Genomic DNA, 18594 nt, shown 5'->3' on the forward strand with positions numbered 1-18594 from the left:
AAAGTATCTATTATGTGCAAGCTACCCAGCCGTCCCTAACTGCACTCCATGAGAAGGCCAGAGGACACTTCCTCTGTTGTTGTTCAGTCGCTCAGTCATGTCTGACTCTTTGCAACCCGATGGATTGCAGCACACCAGGCTTCCCTGTCCTTCACCATCTCCCGGGGTTTGCTCAATTTCACGTCCATTGAGTCAGTGAGGCCATCCGACCATCTCATCCTCTGCCGCCCCCTTCTCCTTTTGCCTTCACTCTTTCCCAGCATCAGGGTCTTTTCCAGTGAGTCGGCTTTTCACATCAGATGGCCAAAGGATTGGAGCTTCAGCTTCAGCATCAGTCCTTCCCATCAATATTCAGGGTTGATTTCATTTAGGACTGACTGCTTTGTTCTTATTGTGGTCCACAGGACTCTCAAGAGTCTTCTCCAGCACCACAATTCAAAAGCATCAATCCTTTGGCACTCAGTCTTCTTTATGGTCCAACTCTCACATCCCTACATGACTACTGGAAAAACCATAGCTTTGACTACATGGATTAAGAGATGCCTTGATAGGGCCATGAGAGAAGGGCAGTGTCCTTAAGAGCCCTCTAGTATCTATTTTCTGTAGATCAGGGATGCCCACGGGATATGCTGTAGTCGCCTGGTTCTTGAATTTTAGTGCCCATTAAGAATCACCTGGAGGGCTTGATACAACTCAATCTGCCATCCTACTATTGGAGATAATTTAAGTAATCATGATGCCAGCAGATGCCATTATTATACTCCTAAAATATATGAGCAACCCAGTTCCAGAATCCTATTTGGAAGTTCTGTTGCCAGGAGCCACTTCTGGTACCCAAAACTATGTCAGTCAGGGATAAGTGAATGACACTGATGTTGGAATGATTTGAGGAGAGTTTAATAATAAAAATGCAATTGAATGTTTGGCTGAGTGTGGTGAAACCATAAGGCTGCTTGGTTCTTTGAGGCTAGTAACAGCACGGTGACCACCGCTGGACCCAAAGGCGCAAGGACAATGTAGCTCCCCCGAACATGGATGAAGAGAGTGGAGAGGGTCACCTGGAGAGAAAGGGAAAACCATTGATCGAGGGCTGCATCCAGGGAGAGGTACAGGAAGGCGTCAGAGAAATCAGTTCTTCACCCTAACGACTCCCTCTCGCCAACACCGTGAAGGGCTCCTGTGTCCAAACCCAATCTGAAGCCAGGAGACCTGCAAGCTCTTTGATGCGATCCACACAGGCTGACTTTCTGGGCCAGAGAAGAGGATGGAATATTAGAAATGGAATGTGTGTCTGCCGGGACAAGCTTGCCATCTTTTCTCATGTAATTCCTGACAAGCTTTTATGTCCAAGACTCACAAAATGAGTTGAAGAGCGCACACGTTTGATATTCTCTGGAAGCAATTGTGTAAGATTGGAATCAGTAACTCTTGGAATGCTTGGAGAAAGAGTTGTTAAAGCTTTCCAAGACTGGAGGATGTTTTGTGGAAAATTTTCCATTACTCAACTTTTTAAATAGTTTAAGAATTAAACATTTTTTTCTTGCAATCTGGTAAGTCAGATTTTAAGAAATCCATCCACTTCATCGAAACTAAAGTTATTGGCAGAAGGTTCTTATTTTCCTCCTGGGATCTGTGGATTCTGGAGGGACCGCCCCTACTGGTGTGGTTGTTTTTTCCTTTTCTCCTGATCAGCCTCAGGAGAGTTTCAGCTTCATCATAGGCTTGTCAAAGAACCACCTTCCTCTGCTAATCTTAGCTCTTTGTTTCATTTCCTTTCACTAATCTTGGCTGTTTGTTTCATTTCCTTTAACTTCACTGGGCTTGTTTTGCTAGAGTAGAAAGACTCGCAAGAACGGAGGTTGGACGGGAGACTGTTCCGAGCAGGTACAAAAGGTAAGCAAAATCTGGGAGCCAGGAGTGAGCGTGGGGATAGAAATATCCAGGCCAAGAGACTTGCTAGGTTTTCCATTAGAGTCCAAGCTCTTCCCTCCTTGCCACCGTGCCTTTTGGAACTCCCCACCCGCTCACCCACCTCCCAAATTCCTAGCTCAGACTCCTTGCAGGAAGGAGCTAAGTTCAAGAGCAAGGAGCCAACATCTTTGCTCTGTTCCCCATCCTCTCCCATCAACAAACCTTCCTGAAAACAAGGGACCTAGACAAATCAGTGGTTTTCAAACCATATCCCTTTAGGTCTGAGCAGGAGAAGGGAGCACCTATATGTGATGGGAGGAGCCCAGTCACCAGACCCCAGCTTTAGTTTTTCTCCAGTATGAGACTTCCTCCTCCAGGGGATCTTCCCAACCCAGGGATCGAATCCACATCTCCTGCTGGCAACCCACTCTAGTACTCTTGCCTGGAAAATCCCACGGACAGAGGATTCTGGCGGGCTATAGTCCATGGGGTCGCAAAGAGTCGGATATGACTGAGCAACTGAGCACGCCCAAGAGACTTCTAACCTTGGAAAAAGACATCAGCAACATGAAACTCTTGGTGATTATATGTAAACTTACAGCTGTTTCTCCCAGCCTCACCCCTTACTCCCCATGACACTTTGGGCAAGTTATTTAAGCTCTCTGCTCCTCAGTGTCTGCATCTATAAATGGTACTTACCTTGTCAGGACTAAATACGTAATAGGGGAAAGTCCCTAGCACCAGAGGTATTTTCTATGGTTTCCCATTTCATTTGGAGACAGCAGCTCCTAGGGTCACTTCCTAGGGCGATTGCCAGCACATACGTGTTCCATCCTCCTTTCTGCGGTCTGAGCAGCTAAGGGGGAAACAGTGCCTACCCGGCTACATTTTTCACAACTTCCATCTTGCATTTCCTGGAAAACAATTTGGCAGCTCAGTTTCTAGCTTAGCAGACTCAAGACCCTTTCCATCTTGACTTGACCATGACCCCAGCCAGGCAAACATCCCTCTGCAATCCCTGCTACTCCATCCTCTCTGCTACCTACACAGACAGGCAGGACAGCCAGAGCTACCGCGGGGCTGAGACAAAATCAGACAAAATCAGAAACCAGTAGCTTTCAGGGTGACGTTGGCATCCGCCCCTTCCCATAGGAAGGTCTCCACAGCATCTCTGGGTCTGCAGCTCCCAGCAGATGCCTTCAGCACCCAGGTGCTGACTCAGCCAGGTCAGCTCAATCTCTCTTCCCTCTTCCCTTCCTCTCTCACTCTCAGTTTCTTGTCTTCTAGGAAAGCCTAAGACAAAGCCCTTCACTTCCCACCCTATCAGAGCACCAGGGACCCTCAAGGTTTCAACTTCTAATTCTGGAGACAGAAGCGAGAGCCCATGCTGGGGACAGCAGGCATCCTGCCTGCCCCGTCCCACCTCCAGGCCATGGAAGAGCCAGAATAAAGCCTACACTGCCCACTCCAAATCCAAGGCCTGTTCTTTGATGCCAGCTAATCTTCCCAAGGGCTTCCCTGGTGGCTCAGATGGTAAAGAATCCACCTGTGAATGTAGGAATGCGGGTAGGATCCATGGGTTGGGAAGAACCCCTGGAGAAGGAAATGGCAACCCACTCAAGTATTCTTGCATGGGAAATCCCATGGACAGAGAAGCTGGGTGGGTTATAGTCCATGGGGTGGCAAAAGAGTCAGACATGACTTGGCACCTAAATACAATGAATCTTTCCAAACCCTGTAGGTTGGGGTCCATATCCGAGTCCCGTCACACCAACCTTCCTCAATCAGCAATGATGTGTCCCCTCCATGCGGATCAACCTCAGAAATCTTGAGGCACGTATTCCTGGCCTTACCCCGCCTTCAGGGCAGTGGGCAGGAGCACTGGACCTGGGGTGGATGAGACCCACTTCTACCTCTGTGCTCGCCTTCCCGTGCTGCATTCAAGCTAAGAAAAACCTGGCATCTCCTCCAATGCTTTTTCTTTGTGACTTTTATTTCTAGACATGCTCCATGTCCTGGTCACCTGCTGTTTCCCATTTAACCATAAGAAACAGCAGGTTCCTCTTGGTTAAAGAAACCTCAGAAGATTCCCTCACAGAAGCTGAAGAGCGATCGCATCGCCAGCAGCCAGGGTCCCCGGGAAGCTGTCATGTAAGTAGAAAAATCCTGCTCCCCTCCACTCCCACCTTATCTTACCCCTCCCCCACTCCACATCCCCTTCTCTATCCCCTCAGTCTAAGTTCTGCCTCACCAGACAGACATCAGACAAATTTGAGGCATTACACTCAGGGGATAAGATCCAACCAGACTATGTAATCCAAAACTTCCTATTATTACACCAGGGACAGGCCCAGAGAGGGCTGGTAACATTCCACATCCTGCTCCCTGAATGGGTGTCAGCTCACACTTCTGTGGTTACTGTGGTGGATGCCTGGCCAGCTTCTCCTGGGGGAAGGGCAGTTGGCAAGCACAGTGACCACCTCCAGAGGGTCTCTCCCTACTACTCCGCTCTGACTTCCTGTCCCAGAGAGGACCCCTCCCCTGTAGCAGGTGGGCCTGACAGGTTTTAGCGTCTAAGGAGTCATCCCTGAGATAAAACCCTCCAGCATGTCACCTGACCCTGCCAGCCCACCCTCATCCACAGCTTCAGAACCAGCCAGTGCCAACCCAAAGGAGAATTATGTGAAAAGCCTGGATCAAAAACTCACACCCAGGACTTCCCTTGTGGTCCAGTGGTTAAGAATCTGCTTTGTGATGCAGGAGACATGGGTTTGATCCCTGGTCCGGGAACTAAGATCCCACATCCACATGCCACAGAGCAACTAACCCCACAGGCCACAATTACTGAGCCTGTGCAATACAATTAGAGAGTCTGTGCACTATGATGAAATATCCCTCATGGGGAAACAAATATCCGATACAGCCAAATAAATAAATATTTTAAATATTTAAATATTCAAATATTAAATGTGTTTTTAAAAAATCACACCCTGAAGACTTGAACTCTTCTGGCCACACTAAGACCAAACCAGAGGATGAGAAATGTTCCCTACCCCCCAGGGCCTCCTGTCCCTACCCTGGACTAATTTGACCTTAATTTTCAAATGGAGTCCTTTTGGTTTCCTGATGCAAATATATACCATGTCTTAAATAATATTTAGTATTGTTTGGATTGTGGCTGGTTGAGGGTTTATTTTGAATATTGGTGACCTCTTTTTTTAAAGTAAGGTCTTAAGCCACTTGATTCCTGTCAGGAGCCCCGACTCCTTCTCCTGTAAGCTATGGGGAGTGGGTCTCCCTCCTGCCTACCTCCCCAGTGGGTAAGTGAACATGCCTAGAGAGCCATGGGTTTGAAGGGCCATTGCAATCTAAGAAGGACAGTGCCTGGTGAGTGTGAGGTATTGCTTAATATATTATTATGGAAAAGCGTGGAAGTGTTAGTCACTCCGTCATGTCCAAATCTTTGCCTCCCCATGAACTGTAGGCTCCTCTGCCCATGAAATTCTCCAGGCAAGAATACTGGGATGGGTAAGCCATTCCCTTCTCCAGGAGATCTTCCTGATCCAGGAATCAAATCCAGGTCTCCTGCATTAGCAGGCAGATTCTTTACTGCCTGAGCCAACAGGGGAAGTTATTATGGAAAGATGTGTACAGTTGTAGGACCACTGACTTTTTTGCAGAAAATACATTTTGTTTAAAACCTCAAATGCAGCGGTTTTCCTGGTGATCCGTTGGCTAAGACTCCATACTCCCAACACAGGGGTCCTGGTTTCGATCACTGCTCAGGGAACCAGATCCCAGATTCCACAGCTAAGCATTTCAGATGCTGCAACTAAAGATCCTGCACATTGCACCTAAGACCCAGTGCAGCCAGATAAATAAATAAATTAAATCTCCAATACAGCAGTAGTGTTTTCTTCAGGGATAACTCCCAACCAGTAGGGGGCGCTTTGAGGCTCCCTACATACAGGTGTAGCCAGACCCTCCCTGACTGTGTGACTTAACTGGACTCATCTGTATGTCACGGAGGGTCTGGCTCACCAGCCCACGATATTCTAGAACAATGGCTCCCGTCCCCAGCACCAGCTTCCAACGGGTCTCCTTGCGCCCCTGCCTCCCGGCTCCGAGTAGTCCTCCACCTGGGAGTAATGCAGTCATTAAGTATACTAGAGTCCCAGGGGGAAATAGATAACACAGCCCTGATTAGTATCGGATTTGATATCTAACGTGGGACTTGGAGAGAATGGGCCTTGGAGGATGGTGTAGCACCGGCAGAGCAGAGACTGTTGTGGAAGAGATGCAGGATGGAAAAGAGGGGAGAGGGCTTGCAGCGAACACCCCTAGATAGTCGGCGTGTGGGATTCAGAAGGGAAAAGCCGCAGACCTTTGGAAAGGAAGGTTGAGACGTGCTTACAGAGGAATTGGAATGTCAAGATGGGAGTTTGGACTCAGCTCTGAAGGCCTTGGAGCAATGGGGAGGGCGGAGGGTGGGAGATGCTAGGAAGAGTAGTCTGGAGCAGGGCCCAAGGGCAGGACAGGGTTGGCTAGAGAGTTTTAGGGGAAGCACATTGACTGAAACCGCCCACCCTGGCCAGGCACCATAGTAAACATTTGCAGTAAGGAACACAAAACTAATAAGCCACCACCAACTGGGAGAGTTCAGATCAGATCAGTCGCTCAGTCGTGTCCGACTCTTTGCGACCCCATGAATCACAGCACGCCAGGCCTCCCTGTCCATCACCAACTCCCGGAGTTCACTCAGACTCACGTCCATCGAGTCAGTTCAGGAAATGTCAAAAAGTGACACCACGTGTCCGACCACCTCCCAGAATCCTTCTCGCTGGCATCCATCTTGGCAGAACCAGGAAGGACTCTGAGTCAGAATCATTGGTTAAAGACAATCCGGAAACTAATCCCATCACCATGAAACCCGAGACTGCGAGCCACGTGGCTGCCTACAAAACCAAACTCTCAAGTGTTGACAGAAAGGAGAATTGCCTTTAATCAGCATGCCAGCAATCTGGGGAGATGGTGGACTCAGGGTACCCCCCAAAACCATCTCGGAGGATTCTGCTCAGCCATGAAAGCTTCTAAAGGGAAACAGGAAAGTCATCTCAATTAATCATTTGGATGGGATGGCAGTCAGAGTCCTCACCATCCCTCATGGTGTGCAATGCTTGTTGACTGCTCATGATCTTTTTTTAGATGCTATCTTTTGACATCTCATCTCGAGATGCCTGAAGGAATGAGAAGAACTGGGGAAGAGATCTGGTTATCTGTTACTTACTCTTTATTTCTACTTCTCTGATCTATGGAAAAAGCAACAAGTTAGGTAACCTATTGTATGATCAAAAGATTTGAAAGGTGTGCTAAGGCTGGAGATGATACAGCATGGGATGCCTGGTTTAAGGATAGTGACAAGACAAAAGTGGCCTCCTGAAGAGAGCTCTTTTCTGCCAAAAGTTGCTTACACTGCTTTCCAGGGTAGAAATCTTTTCCAAGTCCCCATGTGCCAAGTGACTGCCTGGCACAGCATGGCAGAGGGACCCTGTGTCCACTGGACAGGGCCTGGAGAGTTAATTAGCAGGATCTTTCCTGGGGAGGGTCCAGGCATGTGGGTCCATGTCTGATGGAGATGCCAACAGAGGTCATCCAGAGGAGGGAGGTAGTCTCGAGAAGAAACAGGTGAACCCCCAGGGGACAGAGAGGAAGAGGAGGCCCTGTCCCTTTAAAAGGAGCAATCACATGCTCCAACTTGTGTAACCTGTGACTCTAGGGAGACTGGGGAGACTAATGTCAACTACAATGGGCACTTACCAAGAGCATTGCCAACAAATGAACAACAAAGGCATATTCAACAGAGAAGGCAATGGCACCCCACTCCAGTACCCTTGCCTGGAAAATCCCATGGGCGGAGGAGCCTGGTAGGCTGCAGTCCATGGGGTTGCTAAGAGTCGGACACGACTGAGTGACTTCACTTTCACTTTTCACTTTCATGCATTGGAGAAGGAAATGGCAACCCACTCCAGTGTTCTTGCCTGGAGAGTCCCAGGGACGGGGGAGCCTGGTGGGCTGCCAGCTATGGGGTCACACAGAGTCCGACATGACTGAAGCAACTTAGCAGTTAGCAAGCAGTAGGACATGACTTGACCACAGGAGGAACCCTGAGCTCTAAGGCCGGATCCGATCCTGACTTGCAACGTGTCCTCAGGCCTGTAGGTGTTCAATCTCTCCAGCCCTTAGCCACCTCCTCTCTACAGAAGGGCTAGCAACAGGCAGATGGCAGACCCCCTGCATGCCCTCCCCGCCCCACCCCCAACCCCTAGCTAGGGCAGCTGTGACTTTTGGATAACAATAGCCTCCAAACCCTCTGGGCAGGGCAGGGCAGAGGCGGAGAGCATGCAAATGGTGACCCAGCCCCGCAGAGCATCTACATCACAACCCAAATTAACGTTTATTCCCCCAAGACAAAGGCAGTCAGCTGAGTTGTGTTGAGTCATTTATTGGCTTCTATTGACAAGAAGTCAGTTCCACAGTGTCAAGAATTCACCTTGCTGTACAGTGGAAACTACCACAACATTGTAAAGCATCTATACTCCAACAAAAATTAAATAATAATAAAAGAAGTCAGTTCCCCTGACACCAATTCCAACCTGCTTCCCTCCTCTCCACCCCTTGGGCCCAGCCCCTCAATGTCAATCAACTTTGCACCTTGAAATCCCTGTGGGGTCCAAGAGGCACAGAGTGGGTGGGGGACAGAACTTAAAGATTCTAGAATTTAAATATATAAAGTGCGACAACATAGCTTATTAGAACCCAGCAGACCCTTCGGCGTGACCTGGTGAAGATGGGGGAAGAAGGACTGGTGTGAAGTTAGACAAGTGAAGCCACGTGGTGTCCTGAGTCCAGGATGAGAAGGGATCAGCACACATTTCCTTTCACTGGCAGAGGTTTATCCTCTTTAAATAAGCCTGAACCCATAAATCTTTTTGCAAGACACAAGACTGTAGGCCTCCAGTCAGCTTGAATCTGTGGGCAGAGAATAGAAGAGGGACTGAGTCACCTGAGTCACCCCTGGGTGCCACACACACATCACGCCCCACCCCATGGCCCCCACATCGCTCCTGGGTGCCCCTGAGCTGTTCTCCTGTAAAATGAAGTCTTACATAAGATCTATGATGTGTACACTGGGAGGAACACCCAAGCTTCAGCAGGGGTGGGGTGGGGTGGTAGTTCTTTAAATTGCATTTCCTGGACCCTTTGGTGGATTCAGTGTATCAGGGAAGAGCGAAGGCTGTAGACAACTTGTTAGCATGGAAACAAATCCTCTCCTGAAATATCTCTGAGAGTTCACTTGCTCCATCTTTTCATGTGTCTATATCCATTTGCAACCCTCTAATCATTGCTTTGGAGAAGGCAATGGCACCCCACTCCAGTACTCTTGCCTGGAAAATCCCATGGGCGGAGGAGCCTGGTAGGCTGCAGTCCATGGGGTCGCTAAGAGTCGGACACGACTAAGTGACTTCACTTTCACTTTTCACTTTCATGCATTGGAGAAGGAAATGGCAACCCACTCCAGTGTTCTTGCCTGGAGAATACCAGGGACGGGGGAGCCTGGTGGGCTGCCGTCTATGGGGTCGCACAGAGTTGGACACGACTGAAGCGACTTAGCAGCAATCATTGCTTTGCGGGGATGTGTGTGTGCGCATGTGTTTCTTCTCTGATCTGTCGACCTCCCAAACTTGGCTGTTGTCCAAAACCCATAGATCAGTTCTGCCTTTAATTATCTGCACGACCTTAGACAAATTTCTTTAATTCCCTGAACCTCAGTTTTCATGATGATGAAAATGCGTGCCCCAGGGGAGTTAGCTGACTGAGATAATACACATGAAAGTGTCTCATGTCTCACAGACACTGCGTGTCAAGCGTAAGATACCTCCTTGGAGCTTGGTAAGGACCCTGTGATGCAGCTATTGTGGTTATGCCGCTTCACAGCTCCGGAGTGCCGAGAGCTGCTTAGATAATCAGGTTCAGAAAAGTTACCTGCCCGGAGTCACCCAGGGTTATAGGATGGCAAATCTAGAGACAGGAACTAATTGAGACCTCCCTCACTCGTACCATCACACAGTAGTGCCTGGAGCTTTTAAGCTCTGGGCATAAAACACTAAGATATAATACTTGGCACCTTGGAGCTTTAAGAAACCCATGTCACTGCGGGAGCACAGGTGCTCCCCCTAGAGTTCACTCTTGGCTCTGCACTCAAGGTTATGGCAGGCTCCATGGCGTGGTTAAAAAAAAAAAAACACCTTAATCTAGTGGAACATCGCCATCTAGCGTCTGCTACTCTAATCCCAGGTGGGCCAGTTTCTGTTCTCTGGAGAAGCAAGTTAGGGACGGAAGAGGATACATTTCTTACATCAGACGGTCGTTGTAGGAGCAGGTGGAGCTGATGTTCTTGTAACACTGGATTTTCTTCGGAGAAATCTTTCCCTTCACTGTTCTGAAACAGCAATTGGAGGATGGCACATGCACTAGAAGAGAAGCACAAGAATGGCTTGCATTTACTTCTCAACCCATTCTGAGTTCCTCTCACCCAGGATGGAGGGGGAAAAAAACGCTTCCGGGACAGGCTCAGGCTTTGGGGCCACATCCAAAGGACCCTAGTGTCTCATCAGCCACCTCGTTCTGTATTCAGGCAGAGTCAGGACACTGGGGTTCAGATCCCAGGCCCCAACAAAACAGCTGTGTAGCTTTGATCAAGATGAGCCTTTCCTCTGAACTCCAGACCTCCCAGCTGTAAAACAAGACTTTTAAAACTGATTTCTAAAGGCTCTTCTAGCTATGACATCCCATCGCTAGTGCATGGTTCTGCCCCCACATTTGGGTTCAAGGGCCCTGGGGCCCTGGTGAGTCTGATTCAACTGCAGTCTGCTATTTGGGGCAGGATTAGAGACTGTGCTAGGAGCTTAAACTCGAAGAAGTGATCAGGAAAGTGCTTCTGGGAACCACCAAGCTTTCCCCCACCCCCAGCCACTCCAGAAGGTCCTCTACCCTGCTCACAGCTCTGACCCCCAAGTTCCACTCTGCCAGTTTGCAACCCCCTCAAAGGACTTGCATTTCAGACCTCCTAGTTTGACTGCTTGCAAAGCCCATGTCATATGTCTGTCGTTAGGTCAGTATTCTCTCACCAGCTTTAGAGGGTAGGCATAATCAAATCCCAATTTACTGATGGCAAAACCAGAGTTTGGGAAGCCAAGTGACTTGCCCAAGGTTAGCCAATCTGTCCTGACCTCAGATTCTGCCTGGTGGAGGCAAGACCCCTATCAGTCCCTCCTCTGGACCTCAGGCCTCCAGCTGGCCTAAATGACCTCACCACTTCATCCATCAGGCTGCGAAGCAGTCTAGACGAAGCAGACCTCCTTTGACTGAAGCGAGCTGCTCAGTGGTCAGTGTGGACTCCAGATTCACGTTTCTTTTGCTGGCCCCCTGCCCCCATCCAAGACCTCTCTTCCTCCTCTTCGGGGAGAATTCTTCCCGAAGGAGTGGAGATGGAGGCAGGGAGCTCAAGGTGAACCTGTTCCCCCACCCTGCAACCCCAGAGTGCCCGTCTGAGTCTCCACCCTCCCCTAAGTGACTCCAGCTAAACTCACTGCTCTTGGCGTCCACATCCTGTAACCACATCCCGGCCAGCAGCAGGCACACCAGTGCGGCGATGATGAGCTTCATCTCGGGTTGTCCTGCTCAGACCTCACTGCAAGGGTCTCAGTGAGTCTGGTGAAGCAAAGAGTTCTCCTCTGGTCTATCCTGCAGGGCCCAGGGCTTTTATCAGAAGACCTGGGTGGGGTTTTCCAACCCCCGGTGCAGAGGTGGGGAAGCCACAGTTACTCACGTCCAGTGACCACGTGGAAAACGCCTTTCTCCAACTCTCCTGGGAGGTGTGAGAGGTATAGGAAAAGTTCCCCAGGCGCAGGTGCAGATAAGGATCTTGAGAGGCCGAGTAGAAGCTGTCCCAGCTGAGTAGGGCCTAGAGAAAATTGAATGAGAGGAAGTGGCCTCTGTCTCCTCTGACCTCATGTCTTTTCATCCATCAATGGAGTCACTGTCCCAGGCACATGACGGAGCAGAAGAGCTCTGCAGCAGCACAGAGGAGACACACTTGGGTTTAAATCCCACATCTGCAAATCAGCGGATGCATAAACTCACCTTAGTCACATGTCTCATGTAAAATGGGAAGAGTAACTCAAGTCTCGCAGGTGTGCGGGAGCATTAAATAAGATCTGCTGGGACGTCCCTGGTGGTCCAGTGGCTAACACTCTGTGCTCCCAATTCCAGGGGCACGGGTTTGATCCCTGATCAGGGAATCTGACCCCTCATGCCACAGCTAAGAGTTTGCACGCCTCAATGAAGATTAAAAATCCCCTGTGCTGCAACTAAGACCCAACAAAGCCAAATAAGTACTAATAAGTAATTTTAAACAATAAGTAAATTAAAAAAATAAGATCTGCTATGTTTTATGTCAAGGGCCTGGCCCAGATAGCTGCAAATTCTATTTTCCCAATCGCAATACTTTTCAACAGCCTGCCCTGTTCTCAGTCCTTGGTTAGCCTCAGGAAAGACAGCTAACAAGAAAATGAAAGTCATTGCCCTTTGACTCACAGATAAGTAAGGAAAAGCCAGTTGGTGCAAGAACAGTAGGGCATGTGCCATGTGGAGGGCGCAGGGGAGGCCTGGGAACTGCCCACAGCAGAGAGGCCTGCCAGAGGAATGTTCTTCAAGCAAAGTCTCCAGCAGGAAGGCTGTTAAATGGAAAGGGGCCTGTCCATAGAGGAAGGAGCTTGTGTAAACACAGCTAGGCATGAAGGACAGTGAGGAAATGGCCAGAGAGACATGTGACTGCCCAGCGACTGAGTGGCCAGGTCATGAAGACTTGGTGTGCAGTGCAGATGCATGGAATAAGTAGCACATACTAGATGCTCAAGAAAGGTAGCTGGCCCATATCTGTGTATTAAAATCACAAGGTTGATAAGAAGGAACACATTTGAGTCAGTCCTAACGAGGTGGATGAACCTAGAGCCTATTATACAGAGTGAAGTAAGTCAGAAAGAGAAAAACAAATATCGTATACTGACGTATATATATGGAATCTAGAAAGATGGTACTGATGAACCTACTTGCAGAGCAGCAATGGAAACACAGACATAGAGAATAGACTTATGGACACGGGGGTGGGGGTGGGGGGAAAAAGGAAAGGGGGGAATGTACAGAGAGTAACATGAAACATACATTAACATATGTAAAATAGATAGCCAATGGGAATTTGCTGTGTGACTCAGGGAACTCAAACCAGGGCTCTGTAACAACCTGGAGGGGTGGGATGGGGAGGGAGGTGGGGGGGAGGTTCAAGTAGGAGGGGACATGGGTAAACCTATGGCTGATTCATGTCGATGTTTGGTAGAAACCAATACAATACCATAAAGCAATTATCTTTCAATTAAAAATAAATAAATTTTTTAAAAGTCACAAGGCTGGGACTTCTCTGGTGGTCCAATGGTTAAGAAGATCAGGGTTCAATCCTTGATCAGAAAACTAAGATCCCACAGGCTGTGGAGCAACTGAGCCCATGCACCACAACCAACCAGAGAGTCCATAGGCCACAACGAAGATCCTGGGTGTTGCAACTAAGGCCCATTACAGTCAAGTTAATGAACTAATTAATTATTCAAAAAATCACAATGCCAACTTGACAGTTTCCCATGGTCAGTAGGCTGAAGTGCAAACTTGCTGACCTGGCCTTTTGTAACTCAGGGGATGTCTCCATGGATTCCTGTAGTTACAATATTTGCAACTCTCTGCAGGTGTCACATGCTTTCTTATCTCCAGGATTTGCTGCCACTGTAAGCTCCATCCACAGGGCCCTCCTCGTTGTCTCCCTCTGAATTTTCTACCCATTGCAAACACCAGCGTCTCTTTAAAGCCCCTTCTGCCATCCCCAGCCAAGAGTCCTTCAGCTCCCTTTGAAGCCCCTCTGTGCCTGGCTCTTCCACATGAAGGTCTTACATCCTCACAACCCCTCCATTCCATGTGTTCTTCATCCTAACACCTGGGTGAGAGTCCTGGCATGTCAGAGATGAAATTCCCCTTGAAGACCACCTGCAGCAGTGGCTTGAAAAGTATCCTGGGAGAGGAAAAAAAATGCAAAAATACCTTCGCTCCATTTCAGAAGCAGCATCAAAACAAATGTGCCTGTACATGTTGGGGGGCGGGAATGGGAAACTCAAGGTAATTCAGGCACCAGCAGATAAGAATTCAGTAGGGTCTCTTCCTATTACTGATGGGAAAAAATGAGTCTCAGAATGAAGAAACTGACTTTGCCAAGGTTATACTGAGACCTCACTGCACAGATGGAATGGTGGACCCCTAAGCGTCTGGCCATCTGACCACCACATGCAGCCACCTCTGAGAACACACTTTCATGAAGGACCACAGCTAACGGTTGCCTTGCTCCATCAGTTCTTTCATTGACCAGCTGCTTCTTGCTACCCAAAAAGTACTTAAAGCAGTTGAAATCTCGAAGACACTGTAGTCGCTCTCCTATTCCCTTTGCCCTCACAGACTGATCCTTTTTTATTCCTTGACTGTCACTTTAGTGGGTCTTAAAGAGGAAGGAGATAAAGGGACATCGTCAGTTGGCCAAAGGTAACCACAGATCCTTTAGACTCACTTGGGACACAGTGAGGAGCCAGGTGGCCACCCAGGAAATTTTTCATTCTCCCCTCCTTCTGGGTTTGCTGCCCAGCCCACTCGAGACAAGGACGGGGCTGCCCCTCCAGCAGTTCACTTCCCCTCCTCCCCCTCATTGTGGCCACCGCAAACCCAGGACAGGAAAAGAGAAGACAGAAAGACTTAGTCACGCCTCCCCCTTTCCCAGCTCCCGCAGCAGTAAGAGGTACCCCCTGAGGTGACTACCACATGGAAATCTAGCATCCCACACGATACCTCCCCCGCCCCAATGCCATCTCTTCTTGCGCAGGCCTGACACAAAGCACAGGCCAAGTAATAACTCAATAAAAAATTCACGGCCTTGAATGAGATGGGTCAGAACTGCATAGATGATGGAGAGATAAGAAATGGTCTGCAGCATCAACACTGAATCAGTTTCTCATGAGAACAACCCTTTTCTTAGTTAGAAGTTTAAAAACTAACTTGTGCCTATAGAAAGGTTTTCTTATTAGTCATCTTTGGTGAAGTGGGGACCAATTTACTGAGGATGGGTAGAGGTCAGACAGAGCTCAAATGGTGTGAGTTCATCTTAAGATCACCTCCTCCCTCCTCCCCAGGTTCTTGCCTAAACCCTGCTGGCCTGGGGGCACTGGAGCCTGGCCCTGCATGCCACCTCTCCAGTTACATTTCAGCCTGATTCTTCGGACCCGGTAGAAACCAATGGTGGGAGGTGTCGTTTGCCTGACATCACACACCTGTGGGAATCCTGGCCTCCCATTGTCCATGTCTAAGGCCAAATTTTCTGAGTTCTCTCATTTAGGGAGGAAGTGTGTTTGCCCTCAGAAGCAACTAGGTCAGATTTCAGCCCCACTCCTTTTTAGCTGTGTGACTTTGGTTAAGTAACTTAACACTTCCGAGCCTTAATTCCTTCCTTCTTCAAATCCACTGCCTAACGGGTCTGGTAAAACTCTTTGTTGTTTTCAAAATAAACTCCCCAACCATAACCTAACTTCGGGCTCTTTAAAGGATTCAGTGAGATGGCTCACCTTGTCTTGGAACACAGGAGGAAGAAAGGAAGCGAGAGAGAAAACTAAGAAGCGCAGGAAGGAGGAGAGAGGAAAAGAAAGTGGGATCATCCAAAATCACTGCGGAGGCTTGGAGAATGAACTTAGGATTGCCTGGGGTGAAGGGTGGGGAGAAGGGATAGTTATGGAGTTTGGGGTGGTCCTGTACACATTGATCTATTTAAAATGGATAATCAACAAGGACCTACTGGAGAGCATGTGAAATTCTGCTCAATGTTATGTGGCAGCCTGGATGGGAGGGGAGTCTGGGGGAGAATGGGTACATGTAAGTGTAGGGACAAGCCCCTTTGCAGTCCACCTGAAACTATCACAACATTGTTAATTGGCTATGTTCCAATACAAAATTAAAAGTTTAAAATTAAAAAAAAAAATCACCGTAGAGTACCTAAAATACGTCAGGTCCTGGGGACACAGCAGGCACAAGGCGGATACCAGGCCTGCCCCGTGGGGCTTATAACTCACTGGAGGAGGCGCATCCTGGGAGCTGAGGTCAGTGGTTGAGAATAGACCTCGTGTCCTGCAAGCTGCAGAGTACAGGGAAGTGCTTACCCCGGGGCCTGACACGTTGTAGAGACTCAATAAAACCACACCCCCCTCCCTCTCTGTCCCTCAGTCCTGGACCATCTGGGGCTTCATTATAGGACCCAGGCAGTGGCACCACTTCCCTATCCGGGACCCGCATCCTGGTTTCTTTCTAATCCTGGGTTACTGGGTGCCCAGGAACTCAGTGTCCCCTCCAGGAGCAGTATCCCCACGTCTGCACCCAGCTGCTTCCCGTAAGCACAAGCCCAGCCACAGTGCCCCCAGCACTTAAAACCCTTGAACTGAAAACGCTTTCTTGTGCTTTCCAGCATCTCTTACCCTCTTTCTGGGTTCCCTTGTCCCCCATCGTCCCTCTAACATTCAGCCCCTTTGTGCTTTTAAGGAGGCCTGTGTGAACCAGCTCTCAGGGAAAAAGCCAACGAGGCATCAAGCGTCTCTTGTAGCAGCCGCGACCCGGGGATGCCCAAAGAATGACACAGCAGAGATGGTCACTAGGTTTTTTTTTTTTTTAACTTTTTATTCTATATTGGAGTAGCCAACTAACAATGCTGTGATAGTTTCAGGTAGACAGCAAAGGGACCTGTCCCGTTGGATAGCAACTGTACATATACATGTATCCATTCTGCCCCAGCCTCCCCTCCTATCCCGGTTGCCACGTAACATTGAGCAGAGTTCCCTGTGCTAGGCAGTAGATCCTTGATGGTTATCCATTTAAAATATAGCTGTGTGTATAGTCCATCCCAAATTGCCTAGTATCTCTTCTCCCCATCCTTTCCTGCTGGCAGCCATAAGTTTATTCTTTGTGCCTATGAGCCTGTTTCTGTTTTGTAGATAAATTCATTTGTATCATTTCTTTCTAGATTCCTCACATAAGGGATGTCATATGATATTTTTCTTTCTCTGTCTGACTTACTTCACTCAGGATGACAGTCTCCAGGTCCATCCATGTACCAGCTTTTCAGTTTGTGTCCACAGCCATGGAGCTCCTGAGTGACAGCCAGTCAACCTACTGTTCAGAAGTGAGGTCCAAATGTCTTGGCTCAGCTTACACAGTCCTGGACGATGTGGTCCCCAGAGCTCTAGCCCCACATACGCTGGGAACTCACTGCCCCTTCTGCCTGAGATACGTGTTCCAGTTTTATCCGGCAGACCCTGTGCAGGCTGCCCCCGACCCCACCCCACCACCGAGCGACAGCATGAAGCAGGCTCGCTTCCCACAGCAGCCACCTTGCACTCTAGGAATTGCCGCCTGGTGGTCCACACCCCTCTCTTGTCTGGAAGCTCCTGAAGGGCAGGAGTGCCTCTGTCATGGTTCCCATTTCATGCCCCAGCACCCCGTCCAGGGTGGACTCACAGTGACTCTTGTCATCCCCCTGCTGCAGACGAGTAGCAGATGCCCTGGAGGTGAAAGGAGTCCTATGGGGAGCAAGTGGCAATATTAGGGTGAACAGCTCTGGCCCAAACCCTTTGCTGGTTTGTACTCTCTGGACCCTCTAGCACACGCAATCAGACCACCTCCCGAGTGTGTGATGGGCACCATTCCACACGTGGGATGCTGGTGACAGACCCAATTTCTAATGTGCTGATTCATTCATCTATTCACTTACTCACTCAGTCACTCAGCAAACATCTTCTGAGGGCCTGCTTGGTACTCAGGCAGTCAGGCGAGAAAGGAGAGTTGACCACATAGCCAGGGTCTCGAAAGGGAAACAGATATGCCAACCAACAAGTGGGTACCGACGGTCAGGGCTGCTGTAATATGCAGACCAGGCTCTGCACGTGTCCAGGATGGGGGAAGGAGGTGCTCACTGGGGTGCAATGTGGCATCTCGACTGGGCCTGGAAGGATGAAGGTGGAATTTACCAGAGTGGGGGTGGGGGGTGGGGCTTGGATAGCATGCTGTGTGTGGTTATGAGAGTGGGCTTTGCCTGGCCCCAGCCCCAGTTCCTCTGTACACCATCTGTGTGACTTCTTTTCCTTTTTTAACCTCTCAGCCTCATCTCGAAATAATGCCATTTGCTCACAGGCTTGTTTGAGAATTAAACGTGGTGTATCCCTTAAGGAAAATTGAACAACTGTTGGATGGCTTGCTAATGGATGACGTGGAGCGGATGCATCTGGCAGTGGGGAAGGAAATGGGCCTGCAGGGAGAGTCTGGAAATGGAGCCTGGAGGACCTGGGCCATATTCACAAGTCCCTATTTCCTGGGCTTGAGCCTTGGGACCTGGGCCTGTTGTCAGTGGAGGAAGTCATGACTTAAGTCATGACTTAAGGAAGCCTTAAGTCATCTTTTGCTCAGGCCTGGGATGAGGCCAGGTTTGTGGTTTGCACGGAG

At 49.1% G+C, this 18594-nt stretch overlaps 1 protein-coding gene and 1 long non-coding RNA gene across 3 annotated transcripts in view; one reads left to right on the forward strand and one right to left on the reverse strand.

Annotated features, from left to right (window-relative positions):
- Positions 1-1839: 1839 nt before the first annotated feature.
- The window catches only part of LOC129649631 (uncharacterized), a 64486-nt gene continuing 47731 nt past the window's right edge, over positions 1840-18594 (forward strand). Inside the window, exons 1-2 of the long non-coding RNA XR_008713203.1 lie at positions 1840-1893; positions 3913-4062. This is a non-coding gene — a long non-coding RNA (uncharacterized LOC129649631). The remainder of the gene's footprint in view (positions 1894-3912; positions 4063-18594) is intronic.
- On the reverse strand, positions 8398-13744 carry CCL1 (C-C motif chemokine ligand 1). Of its 2 annotated transcripts, none has more exons than XM_055577261.1 (4): positions 13698-13744; positions 11801-11935; positions 10328-10442; positions 8398-8940 (listed from the first exon to the last, which is right to left on the reverse strand). In XM_055577261.1, exons 1-4 carry the CDS (start codon positions 13727-13729, stop codon positions 8833-8835), a joined length of 390 nt encoding a protein of 129 aa, XP_055433236.1. In that variant the 5' UTR covers positions 13730-13744; the 3' UTR covers positions 8398-8832. The 2 variants fall into 2 exon arrangements, with proteins under 2 accessions (XP_055433236.1, XP_055433237.1); XM_055577262.1 differs by lacking the exon at positions 13698-13744 and adding an exon at positions 11562-11715.

The sequence above is a fragment of the Bubalus kerabau genome, chromosome 4 (genome assembly GCF_029407905.1).
Source record: "Bubalus kerabau isolate K-KA32 ecotype Philippines breed swamp buffalo chromosome 4, PCC_UOA_SB_1v2, whole genome shotgun sequence".
NCBI lineage: Eukaryota > Metazoa > Chordata > Mammalia > Artiodactyla > Bovidae > Bubalus > Bubalus kerabau.